The sequence below is a fragment of the Pterocles gutturalis genome, unplaced genomic scaffold (genome assembly GCF_000699245.1).
Source record: "Pterocles gutturalis isolate BGI_N339 unplaced genomic scaffold, ASM69924v1 scaffold21098, whole genome shotgun sequence".
Classification (NCBI taxonomy): domain Eukaryota; kingdom Metazoa; phylum Chordata; class Aves; order Pterocliformes; family Pteroclidae; genus Pterocles; species Pterocles gutturalis.
Window position 1 is genome coordinate 88,238 of NW_010121048.1, and position 17,115 is coordinate 105,352.

The window sequence follows — 17,115 nt, forward strand, 5'->3', positions numbered from 1 at the left end:
TAGGGAATTAATGTGTGATCTCCAGTGGCGCTTATGGAACAAATGCCAATAAAAATGCTGCGGTATTGAAAGAGACAGTAATTGCTACATAGAACTGCTTTGCAATTAATTATAATGTATTTTGTTATTAATTACATTCCCGTCTTTCAATTAATGCTCTCTGAAATGAAAGCAATAGGTATTACCATTGATTTTAATACTTTACATTCAAGTGATCAAGAAGGAAGGTATTTATTAAAAAAATTAACCACAACAAAACCCCAGCAATACACCTCCCAGAGTCGTTGATGTGTATCTCACAAGATAACACAACACAACATAGAGAATCAGAACACATTGCAGAGGTCTGCTGGAGCCACTCTCTGGCAAAAAGATTTTAGGGTAGAGCATTTTCTTGATATACATACATTCTCCTCCTTTGTCATTTTACTGTGGTAAATTCCTGTAGCACCAACAGACATGTTAGTAGGAGCTTAAAATTCAGAACATTGAACGGAGTAAAGGCAAGTAAAGATTAAAGTTCAATGATACCTCATATTGTTTGGACTTGTCAGATTTTCACCTGTTACAAAAGAAAAACAAATTCTCACAGAAGCTGTTCGAGGTTTTTATTGTAGATCAAGGCAGATACTTCATTTCCCAGTATTGGAACCTTGCTGCAAACCTCATACACTTTATCTGGTGAAAGTCAAGCTAACTGTTTGCTGACATACTAATGCTTGTATGGCATACAAAAAACCTGCATGCAAAATACTGCTCATTGTCTTTGCTGTGTAATTAAGTATTTGTTGCTTGTTAAATTTTCAATTCTTTCTTTGTAGGTCATTTTTGTAGTACATCTTTCTTGAGTGTTAATATCCAATATGACTAAAGTGAATGAAAAAGAGCAGTGTTGAAACAGTAAATGTCTTAAGCTATGAAAAGCACAACACTAGTGACTGAGCTTGCAGAAGTTTTCTGTAAGTTAATTTTTTTGTTTTGTTTTCTTTCCAGGATACAATCTCACAGAAGTCAGTAGATATTCATGATTCTATTCAGCCTAGATCTTCAGATGGACGTCCATATCAACCCAGCGCAGGGTCCACTGCAGGTGAAGAAATGAGTAAAACCAGGCCAACAGCAAGTGCGTGTTTTGTAGTGATTTGGCATTGTTTATCTGTTAGTATTTAGCAGATGTTTGATATCTTTTGTTAATACCCCAGATACAACTTCAGAAACATGATGTGAAGGAAATTACTGAATTTTTGTTTTCACGTAGTATGATGGAATTCTGTTGGACTCTTGTGGGTCCACATTTTTGACCTGTGCTTTAAAAATCTAGAGTTCAGCTGCTGACTTGTAGGCTTTTTACTCAAAGCAAAATATGAAAAATAGTACTCTTCTTATAATGCTATTTAAATGTGTAATTTTTTTTTTTTCTTAAGAGCAAAGTTCTTTCTGTGAAGAATGCAACAGAAGCAATAGCTGGGGAAAAAAAAAAGTGTATTTAAACTGATTTGAAGAGAGTATATTAAACCCTTAAGATGCTTGTGCAAAGTTATGTGTTGGTGCTTAAAATGCTCATGTCTGGTGTTATTAGTACCTGCCACAAGTACAAACAAGCATCGGTGATATCAGCACTATCCTGAGCCTCCTCTGCCTGTGGACAGTCTCAGCCTCTGCTTCGTTCCATTGCACTGATGCTAACAAGGTTACTAAGTTTGGTGATTTTTAGGTAACATTTAATATTTGTCTAAGAGATGGCAGGTGACTTTAAAGTTAAGAAATAGTTTTTTAAAACCTGCCAATTGTTAACATGGTGATCAGTCCTGGTTTCAGAAGAGTGATTCAGATGGGTGGATTCCAGGCTTGGTTTATGAATGTGTTGGAAGTTAAGCTGTTCTTAAACTTAGCCCCAAAATAGCTCAAAAAAATAAAAAAGTATTGCGGTTCTTTAGTTAACAAGCAATTTTCTTTTTCTTTCCTTTAAAGAATTTCCAGAACAGAAGTTGTTTGCTGCTCTTTTGATCAAATGTGTTGTACAACTGGAACTTATTCAGACTATCGATAATATTGTGTTCTTCCCAGCAACTAGCAAAAAAGAGGATGCTGAGAATCTAGCAGCAGCACAGGTAAGCAGAACTGATACGTTCTACACTTTTTAGCAGCTTTTTCTGTAGTGGATAAAGTTTCTTAAACTGTAACATCTTGTGATTTACAATTTTTAGAAGCACTGGAGAACTTCCAGCGGATTGTTAAGATCTTTTACATCTTGCATTAAATTGCATTTGCTGTGCTAGGGCTACACACTGTGGAGATTAAAACATGTATTGTTCAAAGGGATTTATGTAACTGGGATGTGGATACAAGTACAGATGAAAACAGGGTAGGATTGAGTTGTCACAGGAGCTTGCTGAAGACAACTGTGGCTTTTTTTCTTGAAATCTCTTTTTCTTTTTTCTTTTTTTTTAATAGAGAGATGCAGTAGACTTCGATGTCCATGTGGATACACAAGATCAAGGGATGTACCGTTTTCTAACATCACAGCAGCTTTTCAAACTTCTTGATTGTCTGCTGGAATCTCACAGATTTGCTAAAGCATTTAATTCAAACAATGAACAAAGAACTGCTCTCTGGAAAGCAGGTGAGTCAGTCACCTTGGAGAAATATTTTGCAAGAATGTGTTACTCTCTTTGATGAAAAAATAAGTCAAAAGTACTTGGATGCTGACTACAAAATTGAATATCAGGCTGTAACTTCATAACCCCAGAATCCCTAAGAGGAGGAGACTTAATCTGTGCAGGTGCAAATATATTTTCGATTTCCTAAAATTTTAAGGTTTCACTGAGTTACAGCTGCCAAGCTGATCTCTGGCTGTAGATGTGAATCCCGTGTTTGGAAGCTGCAGGCACAGAACCCCAAAACTTGTTAGGGGTTATAAGTGAAGTATATGTCATTTTCTGAAACAGATCGAAAATGGACATTCTGTAGTAATGTGTTTATTTAATCTATTTCTTGCACCAAAGTTAGCTATATTCATATTTTTAACGGTGAATGCATGCTGTGAGTATACAGCAAGCTGACTTGTGTATTGAGGTGTGCATGCACAGAACAACTTCACCTTGAGTGAGGCAGTATTAATATTTGCGGGTATGCTTTTTGCTAGTTTGGATCTCCACTAGCAAGGGAGTTTAATTATACAGTAACAGCTTTGGAAACGGTAGTATTGTAGACATTTGTGTCAAAACCAAGCAATAAACCAGTATATACTATAGGTATATGAGTGAGACAAAATGGTCCATTGTGCAGGTGGTTTGAATACACTTTTTATCATACACCCAGGTTTCATGTCATCTTGGAAGCTTACATGAAAATGTGTGCCAAACACAATTGCAGTGTATATATGTAGGTTTTTAACTTTAGCAGTACTCCATTGTACTAAATGTTGTGAGAGACTACTTACATAGGGTGGTTCTTCTAACTGTCTACGCACAGAAGAGGCTTAGAAGGAGGAGTGGGGGACTGTAAGGAAAAATTTCAGATGAAACAAAAATCTAAATGGATGCTTGGAATTTCTCTAGGTTTCAAAGGCAAATCAAAGCCTAATCTTCTGAAACAGGAGACTAGTAGTCTTGCCTGTGGGTTGCGCATTCTGTTCCGTATGTACATGGATGAAAGCCGTACCAGTGCATGGGAGGAAGTCCAACAAAGACTACTAAAGTAAGGTCCATGTAGCTGAAGCTGTTGATGTTATTTCTGGTGTTAAAGAATTTTTTTTTTTAATTTAAAAGTATAGAACTCTGTTTGCAGTAAACTTCCTAGAGCTCACACAGTATGGTGCTGGTCACAGCTAATATTAAGAGTTTTTATGTGGAGAGTGCTGTGTCTCCAGGTACTAATGCTGCCTCTGCTTTTTGTTCTCACTGCATGTCTTGCAGGAGAGAACAAAGGTTTTGTCACCTTCTTTTTTTGTAGCATGTGGGTAGGTGGGGGATTGTTACAGCTCCTCTTTAAAAAGAAAAGCAACTGTCACGTAAACTCTGCTTCTTTCTTTCAGTAACTTCAGATATTTCAGGGAACTGATGCTATTTGTTCTCATCTGCAGAAATGAGCACTGGGTTTGAGGAGCCTATGGGCATACAGAAGCTTTTGGCTTTTTGGTTGTTCATTACTGTGAATACTAAGGTTCACCTGAATGTTTTTAGTTTACAATGTTGTCCAAGCAAGTGTTGGAAGAACACAGGGCTTAAAATCATGGCAGTAACACGGTTAAAGTATTTTAAGGTTTATAGACCAGGGAGCAGAGTTGAAAACTACCTGGTTACAGCAACATGAGATTAATTTTTAAAGTCTACGTATCATTTTGGCATATGGATTTTAATACCTCTCAGAGAGCACTTGATACACTTTAAATATATGCACAAACAGCTCGATCGTGTTTTGTGGGCATACTTAATACTGAAATTCAAGGACTTTGGAACTTACAGGAAAATCACTGCTTTCTGTTAACTCATCAGGCTTACAGGAGCCTTCATAAAATGATGATGTTCTACACCAGAGCTCTACACCAGTATAGTTGCAAAGCCAAGGCTTCCTCTCTGCAGTAGAGCTCAAAAGAAAATATTAGTTACTAGGTTTTCTGTCTTTTCTCTCTAGTGTCTGCAGTGAGGCGCTGAGTTATTTCCTCACTCTTACATCAGAAAGTCATCGGGAAGCCTGGACTAATCTGTTACTTTTATTTTTGACTAAAGTCCTGAAGATAAGTGATGAAAGGGTAAGTAACTGTTTGGAGTGGTATTTAAGACAACACTACAAGTAAGAAGTAGTTATTCACACACAGTTATGTACTTGACTTTAGAAGCTCTTGCTGCCTTGCAGACACTCGTTGAGAGAACGTACATTGAACGTACATTGACAGATACTGACAGTAGTAAGGCAGAGTGAGGGTCCAGTGAGTGATAAAATAAAATGTGTCTGAAAAGATTTAGAAGATGCTAAAATCCTTGAGTAGTGTGTGTTAAGTTGCTTTTTTTACCCCTGTCCTGATGAGGAAGAGATTTGGTGGCTGATATTTTATTCAATGAAATAACTCCTGTTTCTGCCTCCAGTGCTACATGTACATCACCTTGACCTTCTCCAAAGCAATTCCGCAGTAAATAAATCCATACTTAGATTTCCTTCTATTTCTAACAAAACTTGCCTGAAATATTAAGTGAAAGGGGCCAACTACAACAAAAAACTTAACTGATAATTGAAAAATTCCTCCTCTTGCAGAAGATGCATTAGCAAGGAGCTCTGTGCAGCTTAGGGAGGATCTGCCAGCGTACATCACAGCTGCCCTGGCCTTATTCTAGCACTGCTAGCTTCAGTTAGAAGGATGTTCCTGCTTGTACTTTGTGGGTTTCTCACCTTGACTTAGAGTGTTTAAATTTCTTAATTTGCCACACGCCTTCTCAGGTGTATTGATGCATAATGGAATAATTTTTTCTGTTTTCTCCTCAGTTCAAGGCTCATGCCTCATTCTACTATCCTCTGTTGTGTGAAATTATGCAGTTTGACCTTATTCCTGAACTTCGAGCTGTTCTGCGAAGGTTTTTCCTGCGGATTGGTGTCGTTTTCCAAATATCCCAACCACCAGAACAAGAGTCTGGAATAAGCAAGCAGTAGCAGATAGTGACTGAATATTGCTCTGTTTAAAAGTTTATATTCCTCAGCTAAATAAACGGACCAGGTAGCTGAGCCATTCTGTCTGGATATCCATACAAATGGTCTGGCAATGTGTACCCAAGGGTTAACGGTACAGATGCTTACAACTGTAATTAAGGCTTGCAACACTCCAGTCCCTATATTTCCTGATGGATTATCTCTATCGGTTTCTCTTACCTGGCTTATGCTGAGCACTGAGCCAGTTTTTAGCACAGTCCTCGTGTCAGCATGGGCTGCAATATCCTTTACTGTCCTAGACAGCGGTTTAGCAACAGATGTTTATGGCGGGTGTGAAAGTAAAATGTACCCAAAGAACTATATATGTAAAGGTTTGAGCTTCTGCAAGAAGTACAACTCAGGAGAGCTGTATTTTGAAGGATAAAATGTTTATAGTGAAAAGAAAATGGAGATTATTGTTCGTGGTAAGAGATATTTAGCAACTATGTCTGATATTCTAAGATTTTTGCACACTCAGGCTGTCTGAGACATTGGTAATCATCCTTCTGTGAAAAATGTACAGAGATGCAGGTCTGTAATATAAACTCTTTAACACTATACAGTTCTTCCTGAATTGTTTAATTTCTGTATTACTGGTTTGCTGAAAACCCGTAACACTTCATTGTTTACCTAATGCACTAGAAGTTTGGGTTTATTTTTTAGGTTTGTGATTGATTTTTTTTCTTTTTTTTTTTCTTTTTTTTCTTTTTTCTTTTTTTTTTCTTTTTTTCTTTTTTGTTTCCCTGTAGCCCAGAAGTTAGTGTTGCTGACTTTTCTCAAGAACAGAGGTAGAAATATCAAGACTGACATAACTACCTGTAATATACTTGTTTTAGGGCTTTTAAATATAACGAGCCATTGAAATATGATGATCCTTCAAGGACTGGAACTTGAATCACTGCAAACAAGTCTAGGTTGTGTCTGCTGTCAGATGTTTTTTGTTTGATGTAGATTTCACTCTTATGTACAGAATTTAATGTTGAATATATTCAAGTAACAAATCTGGCATGGTTTGGGGATGGTTAAATTTATTGGAAATGTATTCATACTGTGACTTGTGCGCTGATGGTTAAAAGACAAGATTGTCAAGCATTCTGTATTACAATGGATGTAGAAATTTTTTTCAGATGGACAAAATGTATATGGTACAGATATGTAAAGTTTTCTATGTAAAAAAATTCTGTACAACTTTCTGTACAATATTTGGTTCTCATCTGGCATATTGATTCTAATCAGGTTATAGGTCAATAAAGTTTTTGAACTCTTTCATCAGTGCAATCACAACCAGTCTAATCCACAGATACTTGTTTTACAGTTCCCTTTGCCTCTTGTGCTCTCGTTTCAAAGGAACAATCCCCAGCCCTCCGGGGACAGAAAGGTGGGTGCCCTTTGGTTGACTAGGATCTGTCTTCTCACTGTTAAACAAATACAGGGTGAAAAAGAATGGTAAGTTTAAAAAGAAAAAAAAAAAGAGTAAAAGTGCACAGATAGAAACTCCAATACTGTTTTTGCTTTCTGGGGATTAGAATACTAATACCAAACAGACAGTGGAACAAGGGCGGATGGAAGGGAAAGGCTGGGATTACAGTTCATCAGACTGCTCCCTCAGAATACAGCAGCCAGCTGAGCATTGAAGGTGGATGAGGGAGGCTGATCTCGCAGAGGAATGAATCTCCCTGTAACTGTTCACAGCAGGCTTCAAAATCGGCGTAACCAGGTCAATGACATAGCTATGGAAAAGCCAGTGAAGAAGGGAATTAAAAGGCAGGACCTGGGACTAGGAAAAATGTTAAGTGGGGTGGAGCAACACCCAATTGCATTTATCAAAGTCAGAGGAAGGAGAATTGAGGTTATTTTAATTAATTGTAATTGTACAGCCCAATTTCCTCTTGGGCTGTATTTTATTTTTTCAATTTGTTGTGTAATGTTTAAATCTTAAAAGTGTACCAGCCAAGACGGTAGGTCTTTCTTGTCCAGTTGACTGTGATCAGTAATAATTCTTATGTATAAGGTGACCCATCCCTACTGCTGTCATACTCTCCCCCCTGCCTGTGACAAGCAGGGTTCTTGGTACCATTATCAAGGTGTTCCTGGCACTGGATGAGCCTGGATGCTGCAGGGAGGGTAGCTGTACGGAAGAGTGAAGTCACTGTGCTAAACACTGTGGACCAGTGAGGTTAAAATAAGTTCAGTGGTTCCAGGTTGCTGCAGAGGTGAAGGAAGCAACTTAAGGGAATTCTGTGCAGTGTCCTAGACTTGAACTGGAAGAAACACCTGTGATGGGCAGTGATATTTACAATAACTCTGCAGTTAAACCAGGCTGGCTTTTTAGGATAATACTGAATATATATTTCTATCAGGAGGTAAGACCTTGATTAAAGTTAGGCATAAGGAAAAGCTAAGCTATGTAAGGCACGAGACAAGGAAAAAGAGAAGACAGGTTCTGCGTTATGGCTGAAGTTAGTACAGTGAATGTATCACAAAGTTCAACTTGTGAAGCAACTGAAGAGAGAGATATTGGGCATCAAAAACAAGGGGAAGGCTGGCAGGTGACAAACTGAAGAAGTATGAAATATGTAAGATGGGCTTCAGCATGAGAGGCGCTGTGGCAGGGTGATAAGTGTATTGTAAAACATTTTCACTTGTATCTGCTTGAAATTATTTTGAGGTTCCTGCCTCTGGGAAATTCGGAATCAGGCAGCCGTGAGCCCTATGTTACATGCTCTAGTCTAGGCCTCGGATTGCACTAGGACCCTGCATTACTTACTGGCCTTGGTGTCAACACCCAAACTAGTGAATGTGATCAGGCTTGTGGCTGATGAGCCAAACATCTCCTGGTAAGAAGGAGCCTGATTTGGCACTTCCTCTCGGGGAAGGAACAGGCTATCACTGTCAGGAAGCTAAGCGCAACACCCTGCTGAAGTACATCTCTCTGCTGGGGCCTTCAAGCAGGTAGACAGAAGCGCTGAAGGTGGCTTTGAAGGTTGCTTCCATCAACACATCCTTCTTGCTAAGGCTCTGTGCTTTTATTCAGCAACTCTTCCCTCTGTTCTTCCTCCTTCTTTGAAGACAGGCTCATGAGTAAATGTAAGCTGAAGCAAATGATAAGAAAACTAGAGTCTGCTTTCACACTTCCAGTAACAAAATAATTTATTAACTCTTAAATCAGAACCATAAATTAAATATATGCAACAATATCTGTATTTCCAGCACATAACAGGTTAGGGAACGTAAGATACATTGCTAATAGTCATTTTTTCTGTGGGACTCCTTGCTGAACTTTCACACAGGATAGCACTCACTCATCACTGCATGAAAAGCAAGTGCCCTTCTCCAAGTTACTTATTCTTGGTAAAAGCTTAAAATGCATCTTTGCTGTTGGGTTACTCTATTTCCAGACAGTTTTGGAGTTTAGCTATAAACAAAGCTAAAAATTAACTTTGATGATTTAATATCAAAGTCACACACACACACCACAAAAGTAAGTCCAGCTTTGAAGCTGAAACTTAACTTGTATAAAAAGTGCAAAAAACACTACGCTATTCCTCCACTTCCCACATCACGCCATATAAAACATCCTTGCTCTACACCTCTGTTACACTGCAGCTTCTGTTACTTCATTATTGCTCTTTAAATTATACACATAGCTCCACACTACGTCCATGGAAGAGAGCGATCCCTACAAGAAAGTGCAGGAGTGCTGACAGTCCCTCCGCGGCTGCAAGGCACAGCTGGTTCCTGCGGTGCTGCTCAGCCGTGGGCAGTTGAGAGCCCTTGCCAGCTGAGTGGTAGTGTGTTTTCAGGTGAAAGCTTTGCTGGGCTTGGCTGTTCAGCCATGAGCCTCTGGAGTGTCTCTGAAGTTCCCGGTCGCAGCCAGGCCTCTGTTGCAACTGTGTCAACAGAACTGGGCCGTCTGCCAGAGTGAGATGGAGCACGCTTCAAAAGGTCATCAGCTTCACCTAAGGAAACATCATCACCTGAGACAGAAGGAGAGCAACGTGCATCTGTTAGAGAGGGCAAAAGCTTAGCACATCTTACCCCACCATTTTGTTATATTTAACAGGCTTATTTTTCTGCAATAAGTGCATAAATAATGCTTTTATATTACATTTGTTTCTCCTTAACACACATCTTTGATGTTCTTGGGAACTGGGCCCATGGAGGGTCAACAGCTAAAGACTCCAAGTCTCCTTCCCCTGCCAGATCAACAAAGGGGGCTACCAGCTCCAGTACAAAACTTGGCTTCATCATGAATTTCAACACTTTGTATGCTCCATAAAATTCTTAATTGAGCCTCAGATACAGATTTTTCTTTGGTATTGCCACTTGATAATTCACAGTCTGTATTTAGAGGCTGGGAACAAGTAGATCCACTTCCTTTACATGAAATACTGATTTAGAACTTGAGTGGTACCTGGACTCCAGACAAACACTGACTGCAGCACATCCAGCCCCTAGATGACCACTAACTCCATGAGTGCCCTGGAGTAGATATTAGCGTTTCTCTTCCGTCAGCCTTCACTTACCAGGAATCAGTGCTGCTGCCTGCTGTGGATGCAGGCTCCAGCATTCCTTTACTTAAAGGCAAAGAGGAATGCCAAAAAAAGTCTCAAGCAATTTAGGCAACTTCTCTTACATATAGCAGGGTCTCAGCCACATATCTAATGTGCTCAAAGCTGTGAGAAGTCTCGCTTTGTATCAGTCTGCGCTTGATGACGCAGTTAGCAACACGCATACATTGCCCTTTGGAGAAGGTAGCTGCTGGCTTGTGGAGACTTCATCACCCAAAGTACCCACCAGGTCTACACTGATGGGAGGAGGCCTGGCTCCAATATGCGCTAATTTTCCAATTAAGAAAACAATTCTAGGGTGGCTTTAGGATTCCCACATCAGTCCCATGAAGGAAAGTGAACTACTGTGCCAACAGGATCAGCTCTTACATTTATGAAAGCCTGTAAATTGCCACCTCCCCCATCATTTAAAGGGCGGATAACCAGAGTTCCTTAGTTATATATTTGAGAGTGGTTTTCTCCCAGTAGTGTCTCTGATGGTGGAGGAGAAATAACCGTCCTAGCTGTTAGGAAAGCAAAAAGATGCCATAAAGGCTCTATCAAACTGCTAGGGAAAGGGAGTAAAACCATTTGGCTTCACTAATTGTTTTTGTAATGTCACTGTGTATGAGGAGGGAACAGGAGCACAGGCAGCAGTGCAGCCCTATCGACCACAGCTGAGCAAAAGGATCTCTTGTTCCATTTCCAAGAGGCACATATTCTAAGGAAGAGCTACATACAGACACATAAATATATATTATATATATACATGCATATAAAAATTACGTATTTCTAAAGGCTGAAGCTCTGGAGACCATGACAAACAGAAGGCAAACAAAATAAAAAGTGTAGTTCACACAATATGAGGTGAAATGATAAAAGAGGTGACATAGAACAAGGTCAGAGAAATAAAAGAAGTCCACATAGAAAAAATGTTTGGGTGGAGTAAAATTAGTAAAGCATTTGTTTAGATTATAGAAGAAATGAGTATGAATGGGGGTTTTTTCAAGTGACTTAAAAATCACTGTGAGATAATTAAACAAAAAAAAGGATGAAAGGCTTGTAAGAGTACCTATAGCAACAGAATCAAAAAAATTGTCAGCATCTGTACTCTCATTAAGTCTATTAAAAAGATATTGATACTGTAATTACCTAGACAGCATAGCAACCACCTCCTAAAAAAAGGGAGATTTCAGACTCACATCACAGAGTCATTAGCACAAAGTGTATCAGCTGGGTCATAATCCATGTGAGAAATTAAAGGCCACTAATGGTTGCCATAACTGGTACTTCATACACAAAGTGGATCTACATGGAGAATCTAAATTTAATCTGTTACATGGTCACAAGACATGCATAATAAATTCAAGTGCATGTACAGTGAAAGAGGTACCAATACCAACCTCAAATACTGAATGATCATTTATGGGAACAAACCAATAGAAAATCCAAATTAACTAGAAATTGAAGTACTTCTGTATACACAACTTTTTGGTGTCACTTCATGCTGGTTGGACCACACACATCTAATTCCTAGGAATGCCAATAAACTCCCACAGGCACTCTATCAACATTAATCACTCAGCAGTTTCATTTCTTTCCACTAAGATTTCAGCTAAGCAGCTGGATATCCACATTCTACTGCTAGCAGCGACACATCACAAAAGTGGTACAGACAGAAGTGTGAGTGGTTGATCAGACAGGAATTAGAGCATCTTCTCCTATTACCCTCCTCTAAACTTACTCTAAAAAGCTGTGTTGAAGTTTGCTGGGGAACCTCTTGCACCAGCTACAGAACTCTACAAATCATTCCTATGTTTCAGCCAGTTGCTCACTGTTAAACTACAGGCAGTCTATTAATATTTGTTCCTTTAATTATTGTAATTACTTAGTATTCGTATTCACTACATCACTTCTACTACACAGAGCATACCTAAGTAAGCAGATTTCTGCTGGAGCTCAGTCAGTCTGCGCAATCGTTCTTCATTCTTGCCTTTCAGCTGATCAACATCGAGGCTGAAGTTCGAGTGCAAAGAAAAGCCGTCAGGCTGCAGCAGTGGTGTCTGCTCTGGTGGAACATCCTCCTGCCGAAAATCAAAAAATGCACAGATCCTTCATAGAGTACTTTGTAAAAGGGCAAATAGCTATACATGTACACCCTCTGTACCCACATCATCCAGCCACTAAGTAACCACAGGAACTGCCTGGCAGCATTAGATCTGTGCTCTACCTTCGTACTTCAGCCAATCTGGTTATCATACGTACAGCACACTCCAACGCTTTCTGCTTTATTCGTCTCCTCTCCCTCGCAGAAGGTGGAAGCTGTGGTGATAAATTAACTTCTCCTAAGGCAGGAAACGTTTCCCCATTAGCACCTGGAAGAATAGAGATGAAATTGTTTTCAAAGAAATCAAAATACTAGACAGTGTTCAAACCCATTATGTTTTGAAACAAGCCAGTGTGTTCTGCTTGACAATCACAGCAAGCAGAGCATATATCCAACAAGGACATCTCGCATGAAGCCTGTGACATCCAGATGCAGACAAAATAACATGGCAATGGATAAACTTGAAGCAAAGGCAAGGAATATTTTGAGATATACATTGAAATCTCTCTTGTCTAGATAAGGCATTTCATATCCTGCAAATCCACCACCGACCTTACATCCTCATGTCTTGTTTATACCCGGGCCTTTAAAGAAAACAATGACTGCTCAAATGAGTCTAGTATCTCTGCTTGAAAGAGAGAACACCAGGCAAATTGGAGGCATAAAATAATACAATCATGTAATAAATTATGTATGTAAATAGATGATAGCGTTACATGGAGTATATGATAATGTAATCTACACCTTAATCGCATCTTAGTTATCTCGTAGCTTTTTCATGTAATAAAGTATTAGAATCTGTTCATAGAAAACTAAGTAACCAGATAAATTTTTTATCATATTTCTATCACATTACAGGGCAGCGGGGTGGGGAGAGGTGTTCTATTTTTATAACATAACTGAACCCTAAGGTGATGTCACTGCTTCACACTTGTTTTGTCTATTTCCCCTTCCTTTGCTGATCCTGGAAACTACTTCAAATGAAAAATTCTGCTTTTAACCAAAGCCACAGATAAAAATCTTTGGTATATAGAAACTTATCTAGTTTCATTGAAAAGCACTTGCAGGAATCTACTGCACCTCCCCTACAGCAAAAAATAAAACCATGGAACATTATTTCCCAGAGATGACTGAAGAGAATTTCAAGGTACTGTAATGCTGGCTAATGGAAAATAATGCACAGAGGCCTGAGCTGGTTGGGTTTTTTTGAAAAAGAGAAGATTGGTCCTAGCCTTATTATTTCTAGTGACTGGAAACAAAACACATCTGAAACTAGCAGTATTCATACTTCACATGCATGTATGTAAAAAAGAGCCATAAGATAAGACAATGTGAGACATAGCCCTCTATATAAAAATCTTTAAAAAAAGCTAAAAACCATCTAATTCAGATGATTAAGAAGTAACAATGCTTACAAGATGTTGCAAGTTATGTGAAATGAAGTAAGGTGTGAACAGCAGAAAAGTGAGTAATTTAGAATGAATCACTATTTTACACCCATATAATCATACTTAAAATCAAGCATGCTTGTAAACCAATAGAATTAAAATGTAACAAGTTGCTGGCTGCACAGCACCATTACATCTCACTATGGACAGCTCATAACCGTCAGTTGTAAGTGATTGCTAATAAATTATTTTCTTTGCTGCAGAACAATAAAAGCATTGCATATTCTACCATTGTAACACACTTGCTGAACAAATATTAACTTTTCCTTATCCAAAGCTGGGAAGATGTAAAAAAAAAATTTCCTCGACAAGGCTAACATCCCAGTCAGAGCACAATGAGCACAGAAAGATGCTTTCTCATTAAAAAATGTGAAGTGGTGTAAGGCAAGTGAGCAGCATCATTAATTTCAGGTGTGACCTACACAAGTTTATTGCAGTACAATTCCATAATGATCTACGTTTTAATTTGAAGGCATAATTTTCTAATACTTTAAAACCATAGCTACACTCACTACAACTTTTAAAATAGTAATAATCATTTGAGAGATACATCATTATATTAAATGACATGTTTGTACACTCATAACATGGTGAAGAGGAGACAAAAACTCACCGATAAAAGCGCTATCCGATTCCAACAGTGAATTTTTCAAGAATTCATTAGATTCATTCCTGAACTACAGAAGTGAAACAGAAGACATACAAATTCAGATGCCTCAATATCTTTGTGGAGCTAAATTACAATTAATGTAAATTAATTGCCAAGCTTCTGCAAAGCAAACAGCAGCTCTGGTGTTCTGTACTATTCCTTACTTTATGGCTACAAAAACCTATACATTTTTAAATAGCTCTTATTTTCTTTAGGCATTAGGGGTTTTTTTACATTTCTGTAGTAATCCCATTTGCTGAAATTGCCTACACATGGCTGCTGTCGTGGTGAGTTGTGTAACACCCACATTTCCATCAAGAAATAAATCCTCATGCCTCTGCTTGAGTTTCAGAACAGTCAGCACCAGAAGTGAGCTTTGCACCCAAGGTTTGTACGAAGTATTGATCAAATGAAGAAAATTCCTTATGTTTCACTTATCCCACCACATACAATATTTGATATTAAAGTATTAAAATCACAGATTTTTCACAGGAATAACAAGCACTACAGAACTTATAGTTAGTTCACTGCATAGTTGCAATCATTTGTTACAGAAATTCTACTATGGAATAATTTATGTTGAAAACCGCTCTGAAATCAAAGCAGTAGAAACTACCAGAGGAAACAGAACAAAAGAAAACAAATATTTTACTGCAAAGCATTGCTCTGAAGAAGAATTTCAGGCAATAAATTACAACTATAAAATGCATTAGGATTTATTTTTAATAAAAAAGGTTTCATTTCTGTGTATATTTACAGTATTATCCTTGAGGCTAATGGCTTTGCTCTTGCACAATCTTCCATTTTGTATGGTTTCACATTCCCATGAGATACAATTGAACTCTGTTATTCTGTAGTTTGGGCTAGTGCAGAATTCCAGGTTGACAGCACTTGATTTCGCTCTTTTCACCATGTCAGAAAATAAACGTCCCATTTGAGACAACAGATCTAATCACTGACTGCCACATGCATCACTTTAGCCTCCTGAATTCAGAGCAACTGCTTCTGGCTTGGCTTTTTCTGCTAATTCCCAGTCCCAGCAGCAATGTAACATCATATGAATATAAAATAAGTACCAACTAATATAAAAAGAAAGGAGTTAAAGAATCAAACTCTATATACAAAGACAACTTGTATGCCAAGTTTAAAGAAGCTGCTACTCATCGTATCAACAAGCAAGAGAACTAAATAAGCTTGCTGGCTTGTTACTTAAGTGTAATTGCTTCCTCCAAATCTCTGAAAGACACAATATGTCTCACACTTGAAAAAGGCAAAGTAATATAATTAAAAAACCTGTTTTATTCTTACCAGTCCCATGGTTTGTGGGTTACTGCCAGAAGCAGAATCATCTTGATCAACAAGAGCCACATAGACAAGGGACAAAACGATAGTGTTGACATAAGAACAGTTAGTACTAAAACATATTAAGTTTTATCAGCATATTATTACAAAAAAGGGAACACTATGCATTACTTCTTTTAAATTACACACATTTTAATTAATATTTCTAAAACATTTGAATGCAATGTTTATTCCAGTTTCCTTATGTCAATGTAAGTAGAATCAGAGAAATCAAACAGAATTCGATAGTATATTATTTCTAAGAACGTTGAGTATGTGCAAGCCCTTCTTAAGGCTGGATTCATTAGTCTCTCCCAAAGAGCAAACATACTTTTCACACTAGAACTATATTGTTCATAGCTAATAAAAATCAACAGTTTCCCACCTTATTCAAAACCTGACTTGTTATCCAGCGAAAGGAAGCATAACTATTTTTGTGGTTACTGAAAACCAATTTTTTTAAGAATATATAATCACACTTCATTAAAATGTTAAAATTGCACTAAATTGTGCTGAATTCTGAAAAAGTTCTCTATATTGGAACAGTCAGAACTACTTTTGTGCTATGTTTTCAACAATATTGTAAACACTTGTTATAGAAAGTTCATGTTCAAGTGTTGACTGAATGATGCGAAAAACATGAATTTGTGGGATAGTGCCATGGTTTAAGCCGTCAAAGCAACACATTAGGGCAAAAAAGGTTGCTGCATCAATACGTGGTTTCTCTCTTTTACCCTTTTATCTTTCATTTGCCGATACCTTAAGGTCTTTGTTTTTTGAATTACTGCATCTTAATATCCAGTCACACAGCCAGCATGAAATGTTTTTTTCATCATATGTTCTGCACACTGCTGAATCCTAATGCAACTGCAACATGGTACTGAGAAAACACACCAGGTTATGTAACTCCAGATGAAACAGTATTTAAGCAGAAACCTGCTTTGATGACCTCCTTACTATAATAAGTTATCCTCCCTTACCTAGCATAAGTATTTTTGTTTCTTTGGCATCATATTCACATATTAAATTTTTAATACATCACATATTTTTCTTATATTAAACACATTTGTGAATATTTTTTTAAAAAATTGGAAGTTAATGGTATTCAACATCCCAGAAGTTGCCAGTGCTGAACTACAACACTCTGAGCTCCAACTCAACTCGACAGCTAGGATACAAAAAAACCCAATAATGGAGAGAAATCTCTCTAATTTATCAATTTTTGTTTAAACTTTCTATGATCTGCAAAAGACTGCCTTATTTACAGGGACACAGAAAGCATTTAAAAATGTTGAGACCTTTTAAAAAAATCATTAATTTCTCAGGTTATAGTTCCAC

The 17,115-nt window shown here is 37.9% G+C and overlaps 2 protein-coding genes across 2 annotated transcripts in view; one reads left to right on the top strand and one right to left on the bottom strand.

Moving 5' to 3' along the window:
• Positions 1-6,948, top strand: part of ARFGEF1 (ADP-ribosylation factor guanine nucleotide-exchange factor 1 (brefeldin A-inhibited)) — a gene marked incomplete at its 5' end in the record, with an annotated part of 67,663 nt that extends 60,715 nt beyond the window's left edge. The window contains 6 exons of the mRNA XM_010077119.1: positions 994-1,123; positions 1,972-2,111; positions 2,455-2,623; positions 3,561-3,699; positions 4,636-4,753; positions 5,482-6,948. Coding sequence (XP_010075421.1) covers positions 994-1,123; positions 1,972-2,111; positions 2,455-2,623; positions 3,561-3,699; positions 4,636-4,753; positions 5,482-5,646 — 861 coding nt within the window. The remainder of the gene's footprint in view (positions 1-993; positions 1,124-1,971; positions 2,112-2,454; positions 2,624-3,560; positions 3,700-4,635; positions 4,754-5,481) is intronic.
• Positions 6,949-9,432: 2,484 nt separating this feature from the next.
• Positions 9,433-17,115, bottom strand: part of CSPP1 (centrosome and spindle pole associated protein 1) — a 42,674-nt gene continuing 34,991 nt past the window's right edge. The window contains exons 23-27 of the mRNA XM_010077121.1: positions 15,745-15,785; positions 14,401-14,464; positions 12,498-12,607; positions 12,166-12,316; positions 9,433-9,659 (exon numbers count right to left, since the gene is read on the bottom strand). Of these exons, the coding sequence (XP_010075423.1) occupies positions 9,433-9,659; positions 12,166-12,316; positions 12,498-12,607; positions 14,401-14,464; positions 15,745-15,785 (593 nt within the window). The remainder of the gene's footprint in view (positions 9,660-12,165; positions 12,317-12,497; positions 12,608-14,400; positions 14,465-15,744; positions 15,786-17,115) is intronic.